Source organism: Dromiciops gliroides, chromosome 2 (assembly GCF_019393635.1).
Source record: "Dromiciops gliroides isolate mDroGli1 chromosome 2, mDroGli1.pri, whole genome shotgun sequence".
NCBI classification, from domain to species: Eukaryota; Metazoa; Chordata; class Mammalia; order Microbiotheria; family Microbiotheriidae; genus Dromiciops; species Dromiciops gliroides.
This window is the reverse complement of record NC_057862.1, coordinates 76972041-76996831: the sequence shown is the minus strand read 5'-3', so window position 1 is coordinate 76996831 and position 24791 is coordinate 76972041. Positions and strand designations below refer to the sequence as shown.

At 43.7% G+C, this 24791-nt stretch overlaps 1 protein-coding gene across 1 annotated transcript in view; it reads right to left on the bottom strand.

Annotated features, from left to right (window-relative positions):
- SLIT1 (slit guidance ligand 1) overlaps window positions 1–24791 on the bottom strand; it is a 248127-nt gene that overhangs the window by 61180 nt on the left and 162156 nt on the right. Inside the window, 8 exon segments of the mRNA XM_043983001.1 lie at window positions 118–189; window positions 990–1061; window positions 2353–2424; window positions 5071–5218; window positions 10275–10438; window positions 10977–11048; window positions 16033–16104; window positions 16614–16685. Coding sequence (XP_043838936.1) covers window positions 118–189; window positions 990–1061; window positions 2353–2424; window positions 5071–5218; window positions 10275–10438; window positions 10977–11048; window positions 16033–16104; window positions 16614–16685 — 744 coding nt within the window.

Sequence of the window (24791 nt, the reverse complement as noted above, 5' to 3'; positions counted from 1 at the left end):
AGCATGAGGTTAGCCCTGGGAACATTTTCTGAAAGGTCCGTCATGCCCCCAAATAGGCTCACTGCCCTTCCCTCTGAGTCAGGTCCAAGGGAGTGTTCATAAGCTGATGGTCCTTACAGCAGTTGCAGGGTGTAGAGACCTCCAAACACCCCTCTGGGCAGGTCTGTGATCTTGTTCCCATAAAGCACTCTGGGAAGAGAAAGCAGAAATAGGAAGTTAGATGAAGACTCTCCCCTCACCCGGCTCTCTCTACTTAGTTCTGTGCTAGAAACATGGAATTAGAGGCAGGTTCCGAAAAAGGGAAGGAAGAGCCCCGTATCATGCTTCAGCTGGAGCTCTGTCCTCACAAAAGACTGTGGACGGCTATCACAGGATTTTAAAGGGTTGTAGCTCTCAATGACAATCTGTGCGGATTGAGGTCAAAACCTCTGCAGTGCAGATCAGGCAAATTCACATTATTCCAGGGCACATTCCCAATACTCTCCCGATGGACCCGGGCCTCCAGTGAGCTACATGGGGGGCTGGGCTGCTGCTACAGCAACTGGGTACCACCTTGGGAGAGCCAATTGTCCATCTTGGGTGTAAGCATTCACACCTCAGTAATCAGCAAAGACTACCTAGGTTGGTTTATTGATCTCTAAACTTACGACAGTGATGAAGAAAATGTTGATAATGCAAATTAAACTTAAAAGTGTGTCACAGTTCTCAGAGATATAGTTATTTAACATTTACCAGTACTCCCTGGCTGGGTCAGTTAGTGTCAATGGGCTCAGAGCCTCTGTCAGAAATTCTCCTTAACTGCTCGGCTCATTCTCATCCAGCCTGGAGGCATTTACTCCTACTCTGTCCCTGGCAAACCTAGCCCTGCTTTCATCTCCAACACCCCACTGCACCTGTGACCTGGATTCTAGGCGAGGCACCAGGAGCTGCTCCCATTCAGGAACCCCAACTAGAGCCGGGTGCAGTCTTGGCTGCCATCTATTACTCACAGAGAGTTCAAGGAACGAAGACCCTGGAATGCATCAGGGGCAATCTCAGAGATCTGGTTGTTGCTCAAGTCTCTGGAAATCAAAGAGAAGGGAAAGAATTCATCAACTTCATCGATCACGACCATATTTTCCACTTCCTAAATACTCCCTTTTAAGAAAGCAAAAGTACTTTAGGTTTGTTTTTATCATTTCATCTTATAAATAGTTTATTGGAGATAAAATGGGCCAGGTGTGGTTTTCCCTCTTTTATTGATGAGGAAAATGAGGTAAGAATCACGGAATCATACACTTACGGCTGGAATAGTCTTAGAGGTCATTCAGTCCAACCTCTTACAGAGAAGGACACTGTGGTCCAGAGAGATTGTGTCACACAGGTAGTAAATGGCAGGGATAGGATCTGAAGCCAGGACCCCTGCCACTAGGTATAGTACTCTTTCCACTACACCACACTTCTTCCTTCCTAAAGTTGAAATCATTGACTTGCCCAGAATTATATAATAAGCAATAATGCTAAGAAGATAATCCAGAAATCTCATGGACTGAAGGACATGAGCTGAAATGGCTCTTATAAGTTATTTAATTGAATGCCCTCATTTTCCAGATGAGGCAACTGAGTCACAGAGAGGTTAAGCAATAATATAGCAAGTGAGTGTCTGAAGTGGGACCTGAGCCAAATCTTCTGACAAGTCAAGTCCATTTTCCTTTATGCTACAATGGCTCTCGCCATAGTAGTCCTTATTCTTTTCCAAGCCCTACTGCAATATTCCACATGATTTCTTTAGCCCTAAGTCCTGACCTGATATTTTCTTTTCTTTTCTTTTCTTTTGCGGGGCAATGAGGGTTAAGTGACTTGCCCAGGGTCACACAGCCAGTAAGTGTCAAGTGTCTGGGGTCAGATTTGAACTCAGGTCCTCCTGAATCCAGGCCCAGTGCTTTATCCACTTCGCCACCTAGCTGCCCCTGACATTTTCTTTTCTTCCTTTTTTTTTTTTTTTTTTTGCAGGGCAATGAGGATTAAGTGACTTGCCCAGGGTCACACAGCTAGTAAGTGTCAAGTGTCTGAGGCTGGATTTGAACTCAAGTCCTCCTGAATCCAAGGCCAGTGCTTTATCCACTGTGCCACCTAGCTGCCCATGACCTGACATTTTCCAGGATCAGAGGGAAGCATCTGTCCATTGAGAGTCAGTGAGGCTCAGCACCAAATCACTACAATGAAGGTGGAGGTGGTAAAACCAGATGAACAGCTCTGTGCTCAATCCCAGCCTTGCCTGTCCATTCCTCCCACCTCCCCATGTAAGTACAGAAGTGACAGGACAAGTCATAGGTAGGTCCAGAAGTACACTTGTTGACTAAATGTACTTACATCCTCCTCAACTTTCTGTAGGGAGAGAAGGCTCCGGGGGGTATTGATTTGATGCCATTGAGCTCCAGACGGCTGCAGAGAGAAAAACAAATAGGAAAATTAAGGACTGATTCCACAGTCTACAGGAAACCCTTGAGCAGAGTACCTATGAGAACCTCAGCTACCAATTAATTCCCTGCCAGAAGGCAGCTTCTCCTAGCAGCCTGGCATCGTGTTTACCCACCTGGGGAATCCACCCAGCATGATAAGCTGTGCTCATCCAAAAGGATGAGGCTGATGACTGCCAGTGAATGGTTGGCCCAAAGGCCAAAGTCCCCATCCGAACCCTCTAGGGAAGCGGTGGGGAGCAGGGCTGATATTGCTTCAACTTACAGCTAATTAAAGTTGCATATGTTATCAAAAGGAAAACCCTCGTTGAGGCCAGAAGGCGTTTCTGCTTGAGCTGAAAAGTTTCTAGATGAGAAAAAGTAATAACATTCCCTTTCCTGTTCACCACCTTTCAGCCCCAAGCTCTCAACTACTATATTGCCTGCATCTTCAAACTGGGGTTCCAGAAACTCAGTCAGGAGACACATCCTGAGGATCCTACGTCTAGAGCTAGAAGGGGTCTTAAGAGGCTCTCTAGTTCAACCCCTTCCTTTTAAGGTTGAGGAAACTGAAGCCCCCGGGATGATGCAGCTATTAAGTATCTGAGGTAGAATTTGAACCCAGGCCTTCCTGCCTCCAAATACGCGACACCTTTCACCCCTGCTGCTTCCTCTTCCCCAGGTAGAGCTAGGAATTCTGAAGGTGGAGCTTGCAGCTGGTCAGTCTGAATTCCCCCCTAGAAAGGACAGAAGGGACTAATCCTATTAGACTCCAAGAGATGGCTGAGGAGCAGGGGTCCTGCCTGAAGAAGAAAAGTGGCCCAGGCACTACTGATAACAGGTCTTGGGTGCCCTGCACAATGAAAGCCACTGTCAAGGCTCAAACTGAGCAAACCCTCTGACATTTCTCTCTCGGATACTTCCCAAGCCCCTTCCCCGCATGTTCCCCTCCATCTACTAGTTTACCTGCCTGGTTAAAGGAGGTAACAAATTGCACAAGCTGCACTTTTTCCTAATTCAACCCAAATCTCTTTTCATTTGGGGGCCTGTGACTTCTTCAGTGAAGAAAGCGCCCAGTGAGAAACTCTCTCTACTAATTTGGATCCACACCTGAAACTTCAGAGAGCTGTCTAGGCCACTGTTCGGTTAATGGCAGCCAGTACATGTCAGACACCAGACTGAACCCAGGTCTTGCTCATGCCAGCTCTCTGCCTACTATGCCAGGTTGCCTCCCTCCTCCTTTCTTCAGCCAACAGTAGCTCCCTAGCCTAGAGCCAGCAGGGTAGGGGATGGGAGATGGTATCTGAGGGGGCCACCATTGTTTGGGAGACCTGAACTGTGTAGAAAGAGTCACAGGCCAGGGTGCATATCCACATTCTAGTCCTCCTTCTGCCACCAATTAGTTGGGTGACGCTACAAGTCGCTCCATTGTCTGGGCTTCAGTTTCTTCCTCTGTCAAATGAGGGGTGGGACTGAACAATCCCCAACGGTCCCTCCCAGCCCAGAAATTCAGTGTTTTTATGACTTAACCTTTATTACTCCAGTTTGAACTGGCAACACTAAGCTCCCATTCAGAAACCATTTGAGTAACCATGAACCTAGTCTTCTTAAGACTGCTAAGAAAGGCTACTACCATAGCAGGAACTAACAATGACTGACATTTATTTGGCCCTTTAAAGTTTGCAAAGCTTTTTATTCTCTCTCTCTGTCTCTGTCTCTCTCTCTCTCTCTCTCTCTCTCTCTCTCTCTCTCTCTCTCGGCAATGAGGGTTAAGTGACTCGCCTAGGGACACACAGCTAGTAAGTGTCAAGTGTTTGAGGCCAGATTTGAACTCAGACCCTCCTTAATCCAGGGCCAGTGCTTTACCCACTGTGCCATCTGGCTGCCCCCTTTATCTCATTTGAACCTCACAACCACCCATGAGGTGGGTACTCTGTGTGTGTTCAGATCTATGCTTTTTTTTAATACAGAGAGCTATCAAGGAAATTTTTTAAAATCTCACATACCAATGCAGATCAGCACATGTTCTGTGACTTAGAGGCTTATAGAATTGCCTGGAACATCAGGAGGTTACGTGATTTGCCCAAAGTCACATGCCAGGACTTGTGCCCAGGCCATCCTGACTTTAGCCTGCCCTCTTATCCACTATGCTGCATGACTCAATTCTCCTTTCCAAGGATGTCCCAAAGCTGCCATTTATTTCCACCTGGATAGTACTTCTTTCCCAATGAGAAAGTAGTGCCCTCCTCAATTACAGATTCAGAACCTAAGGTAGACATTCAAGGTTATTAGAGTGGCTCTCCATCCTATTAACATACAGAAATGGAAGTCAACAGTCCTGATCCTTTGCTAGGTGCTAAGAACACAGCTTCTAGAGAAGAATCCAAGTCACAAGAACCCCTCAGGGAACCCAGGCCCTCCTTCAGCCCCAAAATCCAGTCTGGAAAAGGCTCCCAGGTCCCCACAGTGCCCCAATCTTCCCCAATTCATCTGAGCAGAGGAGGCAGGTCCATGTGAAAAAGCTTCTTCATTCCAGGGGATTGCTGTCCCAGAAGATCTGAAGTGAGGGGATCTGAGCCAAGCCTGGCCACAGCCTGCCTCCCTCCCCGTGGACACGTCCCCCAGTACTCACATCTCTGTCATGGTCTCAGGCAGGTTGGCCGGGATAGCGGTGAGTCCTTTGCCACGACAGTCAACAATCCCATTGCTGCAGGCACACATGGGTGGGCAGGAGCCTGAGGACAGGGTACAGACAGGGGCCCGGGCAGCCTCCCCTTGACCTACAAAGGGCAGCAAAAACAGTGGCTAATGGACAAAAAGTGTGTGACCCCTTGGAAGGTAGGAGGCACTCCATGCACAGGCGCTGGTTTGTTTGATTTACTATTACAACATTTCTTCCCCTATGCCATACAGAGCAAGAAATGGACAACAGAACCCCATGATAATGACTTACCACTGATTTAGAATAAGTTACCATTGCCGAGTTCAAATCCAGCCTCAGACACTTCCTAGCTATATAACCCTGGGCAAGCCACTTACATTCTGCCTGCCTCAGTTTCCTCAACTGTAAAAAGGGGATAATAATAGCACCAAGGGCTTTGGGGATCAAATAAGATAATAGTCATAAAAGCACTTAGTATGGTGCCTGGCACATAGTAGGTGCTTGTTCCCTTCTTTTCTATCCTTGTTTGGGATCCTCCTGAACCAACATCAGTAACTATGAATGGGGTGGCAGGGGAGGGGACAGTGTTAGTGGTGGTACAGGATTTGTATGTGTCTTAAGAAATCCTAAATTGATGCACATGTATAACCTATATCTGCTTGCTTACCACCTCAGGGAGGAGCAGGGGCGGGGGTGGGGAAGAGGGAGGAAAGGAGGAATAGAATTTGGAACTCAGAACTTTAAATACAAATGTTTATTACTATTTAAAAAAGAAATTCTAAATTGAGGAGAGACGATAATAAATAGAACTAAATAGCTGATGTTAGTTTAGGCTTTACAATTTATAACGTGCTTTAGACACATTATCTCATTTGATTCTCATAGCAGCTCTGAGAGATGGATAATACAAATATGATTGTCTCCTTTTATATATGAGGTTAGTAAACTTAGAGCTGGAAGAGACCTGTGAGCTGGGAGAGATCAAAAATCCACAGATTCTTAATCTGTGAGCATTGAGGGATCATGGGAGTCACTTCGTCTAACACTCTCATTCTAAAGATGAGAAAACTGACATTCAGAGAAGTCAAATAACTTGCCCCTTGGGTGAATAGGAGGCAAAGATGGGATCTGAACCCAGGTCCTCTAACCCCCAAACCTTGACCACTTTCCACAAGACCACTCTAGATCATGTACCTCCCAATTTGACAGATAAGAAACCTGAGGATTAGGGAGGTTAAATGAGCTGTCCAAAGGCATAGAGTGGGGACTCGAACCCAGCTCTCTGCCTTCCTCCAGGGTCCAAGTGATCTTCTTCCTCTGGCTAAACGTTCAGAAACCTAAGTAACTTGCATAAGGTCACATATCAAAGAAATGACAGAGCACAACCTGATTCTAAATCTAATCCTATTTCCAATTCACCCCATTGCTTTGCCAATGTGGACACATCTTAAGTACTCTCAGAGAAGCAACAATTCTCTCATCCCTTTCACAGTGAGATCATGGCTGCTCTGATCAAAAATGTCTTAGCCTATGTGAGATAAGAAGCTAGTATTGACAGTGTCAGCATTCGTTGTTCATAAGGTGACACTGAGTCGGGCCAGTAGGAGCAAGAATGGGGGCCATGGTGTGATGTAAAGGAGAAGGAGATCCTTCTACACTGTAAGTGAAAAGCCATTGTCAAACTTAGCGAATTACAGAACAGACTTAGAAGAGATCATAGAGCTTATTCTAACTCCATTGCTAGGACTGGGGCTCTCCAACCACCCTCCAGGGTTGCTAAGGTGGACTAGCAGACAGGAGCATCAAGAGCTGCAGCCTGGGCTATGTCAGGAAGAACTCAGCATCACAGACTCACTTAATACCAGAAGACTGACCTCACCCCCCAGCCAATGGGGAGTCACCAAGCAGTGCTAGAGGACACGAGATGACTGGGGATAAGAGAAATCCAGATACATATACCTCCCCTTGCTGCCTTCCTAAGAGCAGAAAGCCAAAGGAAGATACACAGTGCCGTGGTTGGGACAATAAAGTCTCCCTGGGACTTGTGCTACAATGCAGTCACACTTGGAAATTCTGGTAGTGACATTCACTTTCCCTCTTCTTCACATCTCCCACTACATGCTGCCCCTGTCCACCCTAATCAGTTTCCTTTGTAATCCTATTTATTTTATTTCATTTTTTTAAAAAATGTGATTCTGAGATGGATCCCTGGGTTTCATCAGGCTGCTAAGAACCCTTGACTAGATTTCTAAAGTTCTTTCTCTCTGCGTTAAAGGTTAGGGGGTGGAAACTAGATCTAGTAGCAGTGGCAGCATTGACTGGAATGCTGTATCGGCCCTGGAAAGAAGAGGGATGAGTGATGAAGAGGGAGCACATACAGGGCAGATGACAAGAAAATTGTGAGGTTGGAATGTGGGGCATGGCTGGGGCTGACTGGATATGGAGAGGTATGAGAAACAGATATGAGAGAATTCACCAATCAATCGACAAGCATTTGTTAAATACCTACGATATGCCAGTCACTGGGCTAGGGGTCGCGAATATGAAAACAAACCCAAAATCACTCTTGGACTTACATTCTTCCAAGAAAGCTATGGCTTGATAATCACTGCTTGTAAGAAAAGCAGTTCCTATAAGAATAGTGGCTCCCAGCAGCTAATCAGAAGTACATTGGGGCAGGTGGGAAACCCATCACAATAAGTCAGGGAGCTAACAAAGATTCTGTAAAGATCTAGTGGTGTTTCTCCATGTAAGCAGCCAATGGCCAGTCTAGGATGGCCTAAAAGGAATATTCTGCAGCCAGCAGGATGCTGAGAGAGGAGCTCTCAATACAGGCTGCTGAGTGCTCTGATAGACTGATCATCAAGGGCCTGTGCTCTACTTCTGCCCCTGGAGACATCGATAATGGCACCAGATCATAGCTATCAATTCAGTTCTCTTAACATTTACTAAGTGCCTACTATGTGCAAGGCACTGGGGTCGAAATGACATGTTTGACACAGCTTAAGAAGCTTACAATCTGATAGAGGAAGAAGCCAGACACACAAATCATTGATCCAAGGGAGGATGTTATTAAGTGCCAACAATGGGTGCAGACAATACATGCTAAATGCCTGGGGCATGCTAAGAAAGGGCAAGCCACACTGGCCCCACTCTATGTCATATCCGTGTAGACTGTCACAAAACTAGCCAAGTTCTTGGTTCTCTGTCCAGGGAGACTTTGATACTTTCTGCCAGTCACTGCATCCCTCTCTTCCTCTTACCTATGGTGCTACCAGTGGCACCAAGTCAGACAACAAGGTTGGGCTTAGGCGTGGGTGAGACTTTTAGGAAGGGAGTATGGAGGACTGAGGTTCTGTGTCTACAGCATTCTTACAGGCCCTCCGATGTCTCTCCGGTTTCCAAAGCACTACACAAGTTCCAACAGGGTGAGCCCCGCTAAAGACAAGCAGCTAATGCTCCAAAAGACAGTCAGTCCTGCTAAGGGATGCTCAGCGTGATCACTCTGTGTGAAACCTTCCAACTAGGAAGAAACTAAGCATTACCCCTGTGAGGTCCACTGGAGTCTTTAAGCTCAATCTTGCTTCATGAGTGCCTTGCACGGCCACCATATCCAGCCAGCCCCAGCCATGCTTCACATCCCAACCTCCCAATTTTCTTGTCATCTGCCCTGCATGTGTACCCTCTTTGTCATTCACCCCTCCTCTTTCCAGGCCTAATGCAGCATTCCAATCAATGCTGCCACTGCTACCAGAAAGGGCACCAGAATCAGTTCCCCTTGGACCAGTCCTCTGACTTTGCAAACCAGGGCACTTCTTCCTGGTCATCACTGCCTTACAAGTGTTATTTCCTTCATTAGAGAGCAAGCTCCTTGAGAACAGGCCTTGTTGCCTCTCTGTTTTTATGTTCAGTGTTTAGCACACAGGAAGCACCTAATAAAGCCCTTCTTCATTTATTCATTAAAAATAAAGTAAGAGGGGCAGCTATAGGTGGCGCAGTGGATAGAGCACCGGCCCTGGAGTCAGGAGTTCCTGAGTTCAAATCCGACCTCAGACCCTTGACACTTACTAGCTGTGTGACCCTGGGCAAGTCACTTCACCCCCATTGCCTCACTAAACAAACAAACAGATAGATAGATAGATAAATAAATAAATAAAGTAAGTAAGAATTCTGCGGCCAGGGTCTATGCTCGATTGCTACCCAAGCGAAGAATAGGAACACGAAAGGAAGAGAACACCACAGAGAGAAAACACCCAAAATAAGGAACCAACATGCTTCAAATACAAGGGGAAAAGTTTCATTTCATGATACAAAAAAATGACCCTCAACACCCACATTCAGTAGCTGCTGGGACCGCATGGCCATGCTGTTTCTTCCCTATGGTCTCCACTCCCCCTCCATATTGAAAACTATTTTGCAAAGCTGAGTCATCTTTGTTTTTCCTTGTTTTTGGAGGAGGGGAGGGGATCTTTCTCTTGGGGTTTCTCGAAGTCATGGCAAACTTTGAGACATTCCTGCTTGTTAGACTTCCAGCCACACATATCATGATTCCTATTTGGTGAGTGATTAATGACTCTGGGTCTGGGCAGTTTCTGCTTTGTACAAAATTAAGTTCAAGGACCAGCATGCAGCTACTGGACCAAGAGATAGTTGTTCATTAGCCTAGGTAGGTCTTGAACTCTCATGTCCAATGGGAGAAGAGCTGTTTTCAAGTTTGATTCAGGGTTGTGAGCATATCTGTTATGGCTGAGCGAGATAACCACATCTACCTAATCAAGTCACATTACCAAGAAACCTTTTTCCTTTGGAAAGATATATCCAGTTATATCTGGATATACCTACCTCCCACCAACAGAGCAAAGGGAAGAAAGAGCGCTTAACAGCAAAACTTTTGTTTCCTTGTTGAATTGAAACTTTTGGTACAAATAGATATGGAAATAGATACAGTGATCTACAGAAAATAGATACAGCTATAGATATAGAAAGAGAACAGTGATATCTATATCCTTGGTAGTTGTTACATGATGCTTCTGGAAACACACAGGGTGGGAAGGATAAGATTAGACTAGAGAAACACGTGCTTCTTGTTCTCTCTCTATCTTGTAATAGGAAGAATCCAAGGGCAGGGGAGAGTTAGAGGAGGCAGGGGCAGGGAGAGCTGTGGTCCTCCTCACCTGAGCAGCTGAACTCACTCTTCTGGACCTCGGCCACATTGAGGCTTCGCAGGGAGGCAGGTCCTGCACACTGTGTGAAGAGCCCAATGGTAGGACGTTGCCTCAGCCACTGAGAGAGCCAGGCTAGGTGGCAATCACAGAAAAGGTGGTTGGAGTGTAAACGGCTGGAGGCAAAGGTGAAAAGTGGGAGGTTACAATCAAAGCAAGGCTCTCCCCTCTCCCTCAGCCAATCCATCCTCCTCCCCAAAGCCATCCCCTTCCCCCAAGCCATCTGCCTAGACCAGCTGACCTTTAAGGGCCCTTCCAGCTTTAAATCTAGGATCCCCATCCCACTTAGGAGAAGTTGTTTCATTCTCAGTAAATGAGAGTAATTTCAATTATCTGAGACAAAGTACAATTAGGAAAGAAAATTTGCAGCCAAATATTACCTAGCATATCTCAAAGGGAAAAGCAATTATAAAGTATTTTTAGATTAGCCATTGTCCCCGACCTACTCCCACCCCCAATTCTACCAGTCAATCACCAAGTTATACACACAGCCCATAACCATGCTAGAATGTGAGAGAAACTTAAGAGAAATGGGTAAGATTTAAGAGCTCTACCCTCAAGAAACTTTCACTGGCTTTTCTTCTTATCATACTCTATTAGATAACTGAAATGGCTGATTGAAATACTTCTATTTTGCTCCCAAGGCATACTCACAAAGTCCGGAGCTTGGGCATGTGGTTGAAGCTGGAAACAGGAATGGTGGTGATATTGTTGTTATTCAGTGTCCTATACACAAGGAAACCAATGTTGTTTATTCAGCAGATGGCAAATGGATGGTGATATATGAGGACTAATCATGAGGTAATCTAGTAGAAATCTGGTCATCTGCTCTGATGAATGTGAAAATCTTAGCACCAATTAAACCAATTAAAGCACCAATAATTACCTACTGCTTGCTATATGCTCAGCAGTGTGTTAGGCATTGTAGGGGCTGGGGTATGAAGGAAACATGGGACATAGTCCCTCCTTCAAGGAATAGGTCCCATGTTCTGTGTGAAAAACCCAAATGAGATAGCTAAGTGGAACAGTAGGTTTGGGTATCAGGTTTAAGGTCAAGGAGACCTGAGTTCAAATCCAGCCTCAGACAATGACTATGTGACCCTGAGCAAGTCACTTAACCTCTGTCTGCTCAGTTTCCTCATCTGCTAAATGAGGGTATTAATAGCACCTCTTCACAAGATTGTTGTGAGGATCAAATGTTTATAATATTTACAATGTGCCTGGTGCACACTAGGCATGTTCATTTCCTTCTGAATGGGCAATAAATGCTAGAGTTCATCGACAGACATCCCTATCACACTTTGAGTTTTTCAAAGCATTTTATGTCTATTAACCTGCTTGACCCTGACAACAATCTACATGTGCTTCAGGTATTATTATCTCCATTTTTACAGGTAAAGAAATTGAACCTCAGAAGTAAAGTGGACAAAAAAGACGGGCTGAGATTATTTTCCAGCCAAAGACAGATTAAAGGGGGCTGCTGGGCTGCAAGAAGAGTCCAACCCCGTTATCACACCAACACAGTCCCTAGGTACCTTGTGCCAGAGGAAATTATCCCCGAGCCTTTGAATCAGCTGCAGTACCAGTATCATCTGGAACTAAGCTTACGGTCATGAGAGGGCTGAACAGTTGGCCAGGGGGGTAAATACAGGGGTGTCTGTGGGACCTAAGGAGGAATTTGGCTATCCCACTCCAGCAGGGAACCAGGAAGAAATCTTGAGCTGCAGGAGACCCAGGTGGGGGAGGGGCGCAGGCTCATCCAAGCTAAGAACCACCACAGCACACAAAGTTCTGCTGGCTGGTTAATTAGCAAGTTGGCTTGAGGTTATCTTCAGACCAGAGAACCGGCCAGGAGAGAGAAAAACCTGCCCTCCCTCAAACCGAAACACCTGGGACCCCCTGAAGCTTGGGACAGTGTAGCTTGGAAGTAGTGTCCCATTGTAAGAGGGAGTTAAAAGTCAAGTAAAAAAATGACAAGATGAGCAAGCAAAGAAAGTTAAGAACAATAGAAAGTTTCTTCAGAGACAAGGAAGATCAAGGTGCATCCTCAGAAGAGGATAGCAACTTCAGGGCCCCTACATCCAAAGCTTCCAAAAAAAAAAATATGAATTGGTCTCAGGCCATGGAATCTCTCAAAAGGGACTTTGAAGAGAAAGTAGGAGAGATAGAAGGAAGATTTAGAGAGGTGGAGGAAAGAATGTAAAGAGAAATGAGAGCGATGCAGAAGAGTCATGAGAAAAAAGTCAACAGCTTGAAAAGCCAAATGGAAAAAGAGATACAAAAGCTCTCAAAAATGAAGTGACTTGCCCAGGGTCATACAGCTAGTGTTGAAGTTAAAATTTAAACCTAAGTCTTCCAGGCTCCAAGTCTAGAACTCTTCACTATGAGAAACCAACAAGGCCTGAAGAGGCACACAGCAACACTGGAGACCACGGGAGGAAGACATCATGGGGGAATGGAGGAGGCAGTGGCAACTGGAGCAGGCCTTAAAGGAAGGAGGAGAGGAGAAAGGACATCTGGAGTGAGTAAGCACCATCTAAGGACTCAGCAGACTAGAGAATTCCTCCTGAGGAACAGGAAAACAGTATAAGACAATTGATAGAGCACCAGACTTGGTATCAGCAAGAACTGACTTCAAACTGTACCTATGACCTACCTGGGATCATGGAAAAATCTTTTAACATCTCTAGGTCTCAGTTTCCTCACATGTCAATAGTCAATCGACATTTATTAAGAGCCTACTAAGTGCTAGGCACCATGTCTGTACTGTAGCTAGGCATAGAAAGATATGAGAGTCCCTGCCCTGAAGGAACTTACAATCTAACAGGGGAAGGCAACACACAAAAAGAAAATTAAAAGGGACCAGGGCAGGGGAAGGTTACCCAGCACTGGGGAGGGGGAGTAGCCAGTCAGGGTGGAAAATGATCTGAGGAGGTGTGAGTTTCAGAGCTGATTCCATTTTGTAGAAGGATGAGTTTCTGGAGATCTGGAAATTTCAGAGGTCAGCAGGGTGGGAAATGATGAGATTAATTCCTTGGCTGCCATCCTCAAACAGGAGGTCTGAGAGGTGCTCCCAGATGTCCACCCCTTCCCTCTCAACCAGAGGGAGGGAGGGACCTCAGGGGTAGGGATTGCAGAGAAGGTGTGAGTTTCAGAGTTGATTTCATCTCGCAAAGCTGTGAGTTTCTGGGGATCATGAAATCCAGGTCATCAGGCTAAGAAATGCTGAGATAAATTCCCCCAGTGCCCTCCTCAAATGGTAGAGGATAAGAGGGGAGGTCTCCAATGTCCAATTTCCATCTTTTCTGATCAGAGAGAGGGAGGGATTCCGGGGGCACAGGGTACCGAGAAGATGTGAGTTTCAGAGTGGATTTCATTTTGCAGAAGAGATTATGAAATCCAAAAGATCAAGAGGGTAGGAAATGATGAAGCAAATTTCCTTGATTTTCCTCCTCAAAGGTAGAGGATTGGGGCAGCTAGGTGGTACAGAGGATAGAGCACTGGCCCTGGATTCAGGAGGACCTGAGTTCAAATCTGACCTCAGACACTTAACACTTACTAGCTGTGTGACCCTAGGCAAGTCACTTAACCCCAGCTGCCTCACCAAAAAAAAAAAAAAAAAGGTAGAGGATTAGGGAGGAGCTCTCTGATGTCCAACCTCCACCCTCTTCAATCAAAGGAAAGGAGGGACCCCCAGGGACAGGGGGTGATGAGGAGGTGCGAGTTGATTTTATCTTGCAAATGCTAAGTTTCTGGAGATCATGAAATCCAGGAGGTCAGCAGGATAGGAAATGATGAGATGAATTTCTTAGTCACTGTCCTCAAACAGAGGGTTTAGGAGGAGCTCCCAGATGTAAAAGGAGGGTGTTTGGCTAGATACCCTCTAGAGATTCTTTCTGGTTCTAAACCTATGAACCCAAGAAACAAGGTTGGGCAGATAAGATGAAACCAAAGAGAACAGGTAAGCCCTAGGAGGAGGCTGGGAGAAATACAGGGTGGCCTCACTATTTAGTTCAAACTATTAAAGCTTCAGACTGCTCTAGGACCTTTGAGATATTCTATAAAAGAGTCTATGAGGACTTGTAGGAACTGGTGTATGGTGAAGTGAGCAGAGCCAAGAGAACAGTGTGCACAGTGACAACAATATTGTTTGATGAAGAACTGTGAATGACTTTATTCTCAACAATACGATGATCCAAGACAATTCCAAAGGACTAATGATGAAGCATACTATCCACCTCCAAAGAAAGAACTGATAGTGATTGAACGCAGACTGAAGCATGCTATTTTTCAATTTCTTTCATTTTTTTCTTTTATTCAAGTTTTCTTGTACAAAATGACTAATATGGTAATGTTTTACATAATTGCACATGTATAACCCATACTGATTGCTAACTGCCTCAGGGAGGGAGGAGGGGAAGGCGGGAGGGAGGGATAAAATTTAGAACTCAAAAATTTAAATAAAAATGTTTATTTTTTTAAAAGAGTCTATGAGAGTGTTCTCTGAGTGAAAACACCTTGAAAGCATTCAAAGAAGATGAGTGATTCAAGAATCATCTCTGCATATGAAGTTGTGACTGAGATCGCCTGAAGAATAGGGCAAGAAGTAAGGCTCTGATGAATCTATTTTCCCAGAGGGAATTCATCCCTAGGGATATTTTTGAAGGCTTTATTTCAATTTTATTCAATTCAACAAATACATATTAAGGGTCCACCATAATGGGCCCTCATCAGAGAAGGTGCTGTGCTCTATGAGCAAAGCAAAATTGAAGTAGCTCAAAATAAATGGGAGATGAGCACATTTAGAGAATCAACCCCAAATGCTCATGGGGACTATTTGTGCCCAACCTGTGTGGGGCAGAGCATTCTGAGCTCATCTCAGTCTGCTCAGCCACAGTTGGATGCACTGTAACTCGACTCTAACATAGTGATGCCATTTTGGTCCTCTTTGAGAATGAAGGACAACAACCAACCATGTGTAAGGAATTATTCTAGGTTCTGGGAATCGAAAGACAAAGTGACACCAAGAACTCCTGCCCTCAAAGAGCTTACATTCTACTTGGGGAACACAAAGCATATACAGATAAGTAAATGCAAAAATACAAAATAACACAAAGAATTTTTAGGAGGGAGAGAATGTAGGGGCAGCTAGGTGGTGCAGTGGATGAAGCACCGGCCCTGGAGTCAGGAGGACCTGAGTTTAAATCTGGCCTCAGACACTTGACACACTTACTAGTTGTGTGACCCTGGGCAAGTCACTTAACCCCAACTGCCTCACACACAAAAAGAAGGAGAGAATGCTAACAACTTGGGGGCTGGCGTAGAAGGTGGCACTTGAACTGTGTCTTGAGGGAAGCTAGGGATTCTACAAAGCAGAGGTGAAGAGGAGGAACAGATGGAATGTCATAGACAAAGAACAGGATCTTTGTTCTCTTCCAAAGTTAGCCTGCTTAATGAACGGGCTTAAGCAACAGAGAGGAAAATTGGAAGTCATAATACAATGGAATCTTTGCTATGTAATGTCAGACAAGTCACTAAATGTGTCTGTAAATTGACTAACCCCCAATCTGTTAAAATAGTGGTCAAACTCCTCAAACACAAAGTGTTACGAAATGGTTGAATAATCTACGAGAGGCAATTAAGGAGAAGGTTAAAATAAAGTCTCCCCTCTTCCCTTTATCCTTGCCTGATGAGCCCTAACAATACTTACAGCACCTCTAGGCCTCTTAGGGCTCGGAAGGCCCCATCCTCAATGCAGCTTATCTGGTTCTTATCCAGCTGCCTGTAGAGCAAAGGAAGAAAGAGAGTTTTAGACAGAAAAACACAGCTCCTTAAGGGAATGTGGTCACAGAAAGGGGAGGGAGACTGTAGCTTAGGATAGAATGACATGGACAGAGCTAGGAAGGTAAGGAATAAACACTGGAATTATGTAGAGGACTTTTAGGCAAGAATAAGAGCAAAAAAGGCCAAGAGATATTATCATTGAACACCCCACCCTGCCAGTGGCTTTTTTGCTCAATGATGTTCAATCACTCTCCCCAAAGCCCACTGGTCTTCATTAGTGTGCAAGGCTCCTTCTCTAAAAGAATAAACTTTTGGCCGTGGCGGCTCTACTGCACAAGCACACTTCTCTAAAGGCACACTTTGACTCCAGGTTACTCTCTTCAAGAATGACTCTGCAGGGAAGTCTGAATGGTACCCACTGGGAATCACTTGGAAGGAGACGTAAGGGGAGAAAACCAGACCTATCATTCCCCAGCTCTTTTTGAACTGATGTAGGATGCAACTCACAGGTTTTTTAGGTCAGTGGCTCCACGGAATGCTTTCCTGGGGATCGCCTGGATGGCATTCTCACTCAGATCCCTGTGGAAATGAGGAGGGAGGGAGAAAATGGTCAGAAGGGAGGTTCTTCTAAATACTTCTCAAGACAGTCAAAAGGGAAGGAAGGAAAGAAGAGAGGGTAGAACTTGGGCTTCATGGCTAAGCTTGAGAACTGATAAGCTGAGATGACCACATGCCACTCTCTTGGGAAAAGCCCCTGCCTTATTTACTCCTCTTGTTCCCGAGGTAGTCTTTCAGCTCATAAGAAATCATCGATCTGCCTCTGACTCCCTCAGACACATTGAGGCAAAAGGTCCCCAAATGCAAGCTGAAGGTGCCTGGACCCATATAATGAACGCCTTAGCAGGAACTCCCCTTTGAGGGAGAAAATCCCAACCCACTCCTTCATTGCTGTGAATTTGAGAGAAAACATCAACTCCAGTTCTCCTGATATGAAATCAGCTTTTCATCTTCTTGCATGAGGATTCAAATAGAGGATGAAGGGAAGGATCCTAAACTTCCCAAGATGTTAGACTTCTTTATTTTACCAGAATCAAGCTGGGACATTGGCTTAGTAAGACCTTCTCTCCTCTCCGCTTTCCCCACCTTGTCACATTCTCTCAAAGAATGTACACAACTCCGTACCCCAAACAGCTAGGGTGGGACCCACACCAGCTGGTCTAGAATACCCTGTGCCTGGGGTGTCATTAGCCATCCCTCCTGATTACTTAATGATTATACTTAGCTGTTGCAAAGTAATTCCCATGAAGCCTGCCCTGTGGTTTGGAGGGCATAGCTAATCAGGGATTTAATTACTTTGCCATTAATTAATGTTACTCTAAAAACCCTAACAGGCCATTTGCACCAGAAGGAACCCAGTGACTTCTGTGACACAAGCCAGCTTCCTGGTTCCCTTCTCTAGAGTGTGTCTCTGAGAAAATGATCATTACTCATGGAACTTCTTCCTTCCTCACTCTACAACCTATGATATCTAGGTGCTGAATTATGAAGTATGGCAGATCTCAGTAGGATAAAACATCAAGGACTTCACCCAAAGGAAGCTCCCTCTAGTCTTCCTTTTTCTTTTAATTCAATTTTATTTTATTTTCAGTTCCAAATTTTCTCTCTCCCCCTCCTCCTCCTCCTCCTTCACTCATTGGGAAGGCAAGAAAAAAAAGCCCATTAAAAAGGCATATGATCATGTGAAACAAATTCCCGAATTAGCCAGGTCCAAAAAAAGAAGGAGAGGAGATGAGGAGCTGCACTCTGAGTTCATTACTTCTCTATCTGGAGGCGGAGAGTGTGTTTCATCATGGAGCCTTAAGGAACTGTTGGTCATTGTGTTGATAAGAGTGTCTGGGTCTTTCAGAGTTGATCATCCTTAAAATAGTATTTTTAATGTAGAAATTGTTTTCCTGGTTCTGCTCACTTCACTCTGTATCAGTTCATAATAACTCTGTGAGGTGGGTACTTACAAGCTGTCTTAGCCTGCCTTAATAGATGAGGGAACTAAGACCCCGTGAGAGACGAAGTGACCACAGGTGCTCATGACCAAAGAATTAGCAAGTTCATAGGATCGAAGATCTAAGTCTGGAAGGAACCTTAGAGGTCATTGAAACCAATCCCTTCATTTTACAGATGAGGAAACTGGCCTCTAAGAAATGAAGTGATTTGTCCATGGTCACTGAACTATTGTTAGAGAAAGGATTTGAATCCAGGTCTCACTGTCCCCAAGTCGAACACCATAGCAAACCCTTCCTTCTGCCTATAAAAGTTCCACTGTCTGTGTTTACATGTTTATGTTCATTGAGAAACATATTCATTAGTTACTCCATATTAGTACTGTCCACATTCATTATGTCACTTGCAAAGTGTTACAGCTCTTCACCAATGCCAGCTAATGTTTTCCCACTGTGGGAGTTGTAGTTTAGAATTTCACAATTAGTAGGCAATCCATTTGTGGAGTTATGGGTTGGACTCATCCTCTAAGGTCTCTGACATATCTGAGATTTTAATTATTGTATGATTCTTTGATCCCTGCTGCACATTTTGTTCATGTAGAGCATGTCACTGAATTAGCATAACATAACCCAAGTCAGACTAGACATCAATGAATGACAAATTAATAACAGCAACATCATCTAAGCTTAGATACTGTTAACATAAAAATAATTACAGAAATAGTTTATCAAGTATGGAAAAAGAAAGAGTAAATACCTTAACTAGAGTAGCAATACCTAACTCTGATATGGCTACCTATAGATATTGATATTGCTTAACATACATTTATTAAAAGTGCCTACTATGCACCAGGTACTGTGCTTGAAAATGAAGAATCCCTATCCTCAAGGAAGGTATGTTCCTGGGGGTGAGTGGAGAGAGAGAGAGAGAGAGAGAGAGATGGAGAGGGAGGGATGGAGAGAAGGAGGAAGGAAGGAAGGGAGGGAGGAAGAGAGAGATACAGAGAGACAGAGACAGAGAGGGACAGAGAGAAAGAAGGAAATACAAAATATATACAAAATGGACAATATCACTGAGTCAGTACAGCATAATTAATGTCAAACTGTCCATCCACAAAGAAAAAAAACAGTTATGGATAAAATGAAGCATAGTTCTTAACACCACCAGGATTAACCACCAAAGGCACAGTTGAGATGGTGAGCTACCTACCTTAGATAACTTTTATTATAACAACTAGAATAGGCCAGTTAATATTATAAAGTTTGATTGGGGATGCCATTCTAACTCTTATTTTCTTGCTTATGACAATGGCAGCCACAGCACCATTGACAGTAAATGCAAGGTTACCTAGCAATAAACTATTACATCCTTAAGAAAATTACATTACCAAAGAGTAAGCTGTGGACAGCAGTGGTATCATTGAAAGACCCAGATCCTGTGCTGACACCATTAATTTTCCATAGGAAAAACACATACTGTATGTCTTAAGTTCTGCTTTTCTGTTTAAGTTTCTGTTTCCCAGAAATCAACTAATTAGTTACTAACTTTCCCACAGGGAAATGTATTTATGGTGAAAGGAAAGGTAAACACTACTTCCCCTGCATTCATACCTTCTCCCTTTCTAAAGATGCCTTATGCAAGACCAACTAATGATTATTTCATCTTTTGTTTAGTTTTATTTATTATTTATTTATTTTGACATTCTTTTCTTCTTAAATTTTGATTTTTAAATTCTCTCCCTCCTACCCCCTTTCCCACTCATTGAGAAGGCAAGCAATATGATAGCAATTATACATGTGAAATCATGCAAAACATTTCCATATTAGCCACATTTCCCAAAAAAGCAAGAAAAATAAAGTGAGAAAATTATACTTCAATTTGTACTCAGAGTTCATCAGTTCTGTCTCTGAAGGTGAATAGCATATTTTCATATCTTGGATCATTGTATTGGGGTGCAGGTTTTTTGTTTCTTTGTTTGTTTTTTGGTAGGGCAGTGAGGCTTAAGTGACTTGCCCAGGTTACACAGCTAGTGTCAAGTGTCTGAGGCAAAATCTGAACTCAGGTCCCCCTGAATCCAGGGCCAGTGCTTTATCTACTGCGCCATCTAGCTGCCCCCTGGATCATTGTATTGTTGATCAAAGTAGTCAAGTCTTTCATAGTTGATCAATGTTACAACATTGCTGTTACTGTGCACAATGATCTCCTGGTTCTCATTTCACTGTGTATCAGTTCATATAGGTCTTGTCATGTTTTTCCAAATCCACCCCCTCATCATTCCCCATAGCACAACAGTACTCCATTACAATCATATGCCACAATTTGCTCAGCCATTCCCCAACTGATAAGCATCCCCTTGATTTCTAATTCTTTGCCGCCACAGAAAGAACTACTAAAAATATTTTGTACACATAAGTGCTTTTCCTTTTACCTTGATCTCTTTGGAATGCAAACCTATTACTGGCATTGCTAGATCAAATAGTATGCACAGTTTTATAGCCCTTTGGGTATAGTTCCAGATTGTTCTCCAGAATGGTTGGACCATTTCACAACTCAATCAGCAGTGATGATTTCATCCTGAAACAGTGATAAAGGCTTACACTTAGGGTCATAGCTTGAGCTAATTCCTTATCCCATCGGAATTAGTGAGGAGCGGGGCAAAGCAACAGGTACTATGTCATCACTTTCCCATGTAGCCCCAATGGAGCATAAACACCTCTTTCCTGAGGGCTGAACATTTGAGTCACTCAGTACTTAATAGAGTTCCAAACTCTTTTGCAATAGAAGTAGGTGTGGTCCAAGGAAGAGAAGGAAAATAAGGGAGGGGAAGGGGGAAGAAACTGAAGCCAAGGTAACCCCAGGGAGAAATAGAGAGAATATAGAGAAAGAAGGCAATGATTTCTCCTTGTGATCTCCACTCCTAAGGAAAAGAGGAGAGAGAAGGCAGTGGGATAAGCACAAGTTAACAATTGCAGTGAAAGAAAAATTTTCCAAAAGACCAGGCAGCTGGAAATGTAGACTCAGGAGTAGGCACCCCAAAAAGTGATCATAGAACTTAAAGTTATATGGTAGGTGATTGCTGGTTTATTTCCTCAGGTCTGACAGACACGGAGAGCGAAATTTTCATATCAGATTATGTGTCATGTAGATTTGCATGAATTTAAGAATTCCTACATGACGATGTCTATGAAAAGATCCTGAGTCTACCTTTCACCAAAATGGAAAGTTTGACAAGTCATCACAAACTTTTATTAATTGTGGATTTGATATGGGAAAATACAGGGGATGAAACTGAGGCCTGAGCTGAGACCCCCAAAATGAAAGTTAGGACATACTGTTTGTTCCCCTGAAGTCTGTGGTTTAGTACCAACTTCCTGACATATGCCTCTGTTTACTGAAATATGCCTTCCTGTCTGCCAAGTAAGCTTACCACAATGTACCTGTGAAAACCTACATGCATTTTCGCACTGAAAAGATAGAAAAACTGCAGCTTGGGCACTTGGTAGCTGCCCAGAGTATCAGAGGTGACTCTGCTTTGGGCCGGCGCATCAACAAACTGCTCTTTCTTATTCCTGAGTGCCGTTTGGGTTTCTCCGTCGGAATTTCCCACAACAGATTGAGTACAAATTAAAATGGGAAAGAAATTGGGTGTTTAAAAGATTCTTATTGGACCTATAGCTTCATTATTTGGGACCTAAATTTATAACACTGGCTTGTTATAGGGACATTGCCTTTCAGGTTTTTATACTTGTGGTGGGTTTTGAATGCATCCACCATGGAGTAGTACTATTAAACTGGGGACCAGATATTTAATAATTTGGACATTTGCATTTCTTTCCTCACCTCCCCCTTTCTCCTAATCTTTTCTCCTCCACAGAAATAGGAAAGCAGAAGAGCAATGAGTACAAATGCTTTTTTTTTGGTCATATGTTCTCCTTGCAGCAGACACTTTATAACTCTTCATAGATTTTATGTTGTGTTCATTTGGCTGAGTTGTTCTCTCTTTTTGACTGAAAGAAGAGTTCTAACTACTCTAATTTTCTTCTCTCTGTCTCTGTCTCTGTCTGTCTCTCTGTCTGTCTCCCTCTCTCAAAGTCCTTTCCCTCTGAGGTATAAAAGATGTTTTTGCTTTTCCAAAGGCTCCAAAGCAACTTTATACAAATGTGTCAAAATTATCTGTATTGCTCTGTCCTATATTTCTACAAGTTGCAGACTCTTGCTTCTCTCTCCAACCTCCCATGTGTTTGTGTATATTTCTTCTCTGTCTCATGAACTCTATTTGTATCAGCTTTCTGCATATTTATTTCTGCATGCTTTATTAACATGTGTGGTTTCATATTAGAAACTGTTACAATGAAGTTCCTTATGATTGAACTAATTCTTATTTTGACAAACACTGATTCACATGCTTGTCTTTGAGCTGATATTCTCCCAAGGAACATTTTAATTCAGTAAGCTTATGGTCCTATTTTCAAAGATAGATCTGCGAAAATGTCAGCAATTGGGTACAATTTGCTAAGCTGTGCTACTGCCACTGCCAAAGTCAAAAGATTCCAAGTTCATGAGACTCTTAGTATATATGTAAAATAAGCTTGTGCCTATGTTTGCCAAACCTGTAGGCAATGCCCCAGCTAGGTTTACTCCTGATTGCTCTTTTAGTGGACACACTAATGATGTGTTTGCTTCTATAAATTGAAAAACAAAGTTGAATGTTAGATTATAATCTCTTTTTTTTGCAGGGCAATGAGGGTTAAGTGACTTGCCCAGGGTCACACAGCTAGCAAATGTCAAATTCTGAGGCTGGATTAGAACTCAGGTCCTCCTGAATCCAGGGCCGGCGCATCATCTACTGTGCCACCAAGCTGTCCCCTAGATTATAATCTTGAAACTTGAATGAGAAGCCATGACTGGAAATGTGTAGTTCTGACTAAGATACCCCATTGTGTAAATGTCAATGAAACATCCAGTCCTAGGAATTAAAAGTCCCTGAGAATCATGGACTAGGTGAATTTAGAAATCAACACCTGCGGTCTTCCACAATACCTAACCCTTTGTATTTGGGTCTTGACCCACAGTTATGGGAAGCTATGGGTGGGTTTGCTCCCTAATTTTCTCTCCATCACTGCTCAGACTTTGCAGAATAAGAATCACAGAATCTGAGTTGCAAGGGACTGTGGGAATCCTCTCTGCAACATATCCCAAAAAGGGGTCACCCATTCTTTGCTCTGAAACCTGTAGTGCCATGGAACTTACCACAAATTTATTCTACCTCACAGGAGCCTTTTTCAGCAATTCTGATTATTTTCTTTATATTGAGGCAAAATGTTCCCCAATTTTGACAGTCACCCCCAAACACACATGCTTCTTTGCTTTATTTGGCCCAAGACCCGAGTTCAGGGATTCTGCTCTAGGAAACTGGTATTTGGGAAGCTAATACAAACAAGAGCTTTGTTACTATGTGGAGCTGCAAGTGGGGATGAGGGAACAAAAGCACACATAGAGACTATATGGTAATGCAGACCGACAAAAGTCTGGCTCCACGGATGCAAAGAAACTCACCCAGCTCAATGGGGAAGGAGATGTGAACAGCTGCAAAGATCTCTGTGGAAGTACACACTCATAGTAGAAGTCCAAGCAAGGAAGATTTATACCTTAAAAATGGACTAGGTTGAGAACGGGGAAATAGATACCAGATACAGGAGGGGGCATTCCTAATTAGAAGAAAATATGTTGGGGAAATTCTTAGGGTTACTGATTGATTGCAGGCTCAGGTGGGGGCAATTTCCTTATCTGTAGCCAAATTTGAGTGAGGCTTTGAGTTGTTTGCTATCTGAGAGAGAAGTAATGGGAAAGGATCAAAGGCTCCTGCAGTCGGCCAGGAGTCTTATCCAATCAGATATTTTGATCATTAACAACTTGTCATTGGGTTAGGATGAGCCAGGATGGTGGAAAAGCATAAACTGCCATTGCCTAGATGTTTTATGGGCACAAGGACCACTTAGCAGAAGTGACTCCAGATCAGAATCCTATCATTATAACTATCAAACAACATTTATTTTTAAAATCCTGATGATCATAGTCTTGGACACAGGAACTCCATTTCTCCCTTTTTTTGTACAGTGGGAAGAGCTTGCTATTGATTTAAACAGATTTTCTTTTGGAGACTGAGTCTCCCTATATCTCAACAGCTGGAACGAGGCCTGATCCCAGTGAGGATTGGCATGGAAGCTTTGAGTTACTCCATTTCTGACTTGGGCCAATTCAACCCTCCCTGGGCAGCCTGTTTGCCTCCTCCTCCCAAGAGCTCACTGTACTGATGCTTCACTAGCCCCAGTGCAGCTCAGAACTCCCAAGTTCAAGTCATGTACCATTCTCAACCTCCCCAGGAGCAGGAATTCCAGGTGTGTGCGAGGGCATCTGGCTAAACTGATTTTTTTTAGAGTAGAGATCTACACTGTAAATACTTGACCCAAGGTTTTGAAAGTTTCAGGAATCCCAAACTTTATGATATTGGTTTCAGTTAAAATGACAATTAGGGGGCATCTAGGTGGCAGAGTAGATAAAGTACTGGCCCTGGATTCAGGAGGGTCTGAGTTCAGATCCAGCCTCAAACACTTGACACATATGAGCTGTGTGACCCTGGGCAAGTCACTTAACCCCCATTGCCCTGCAAAAAACAAAAACAAAAGA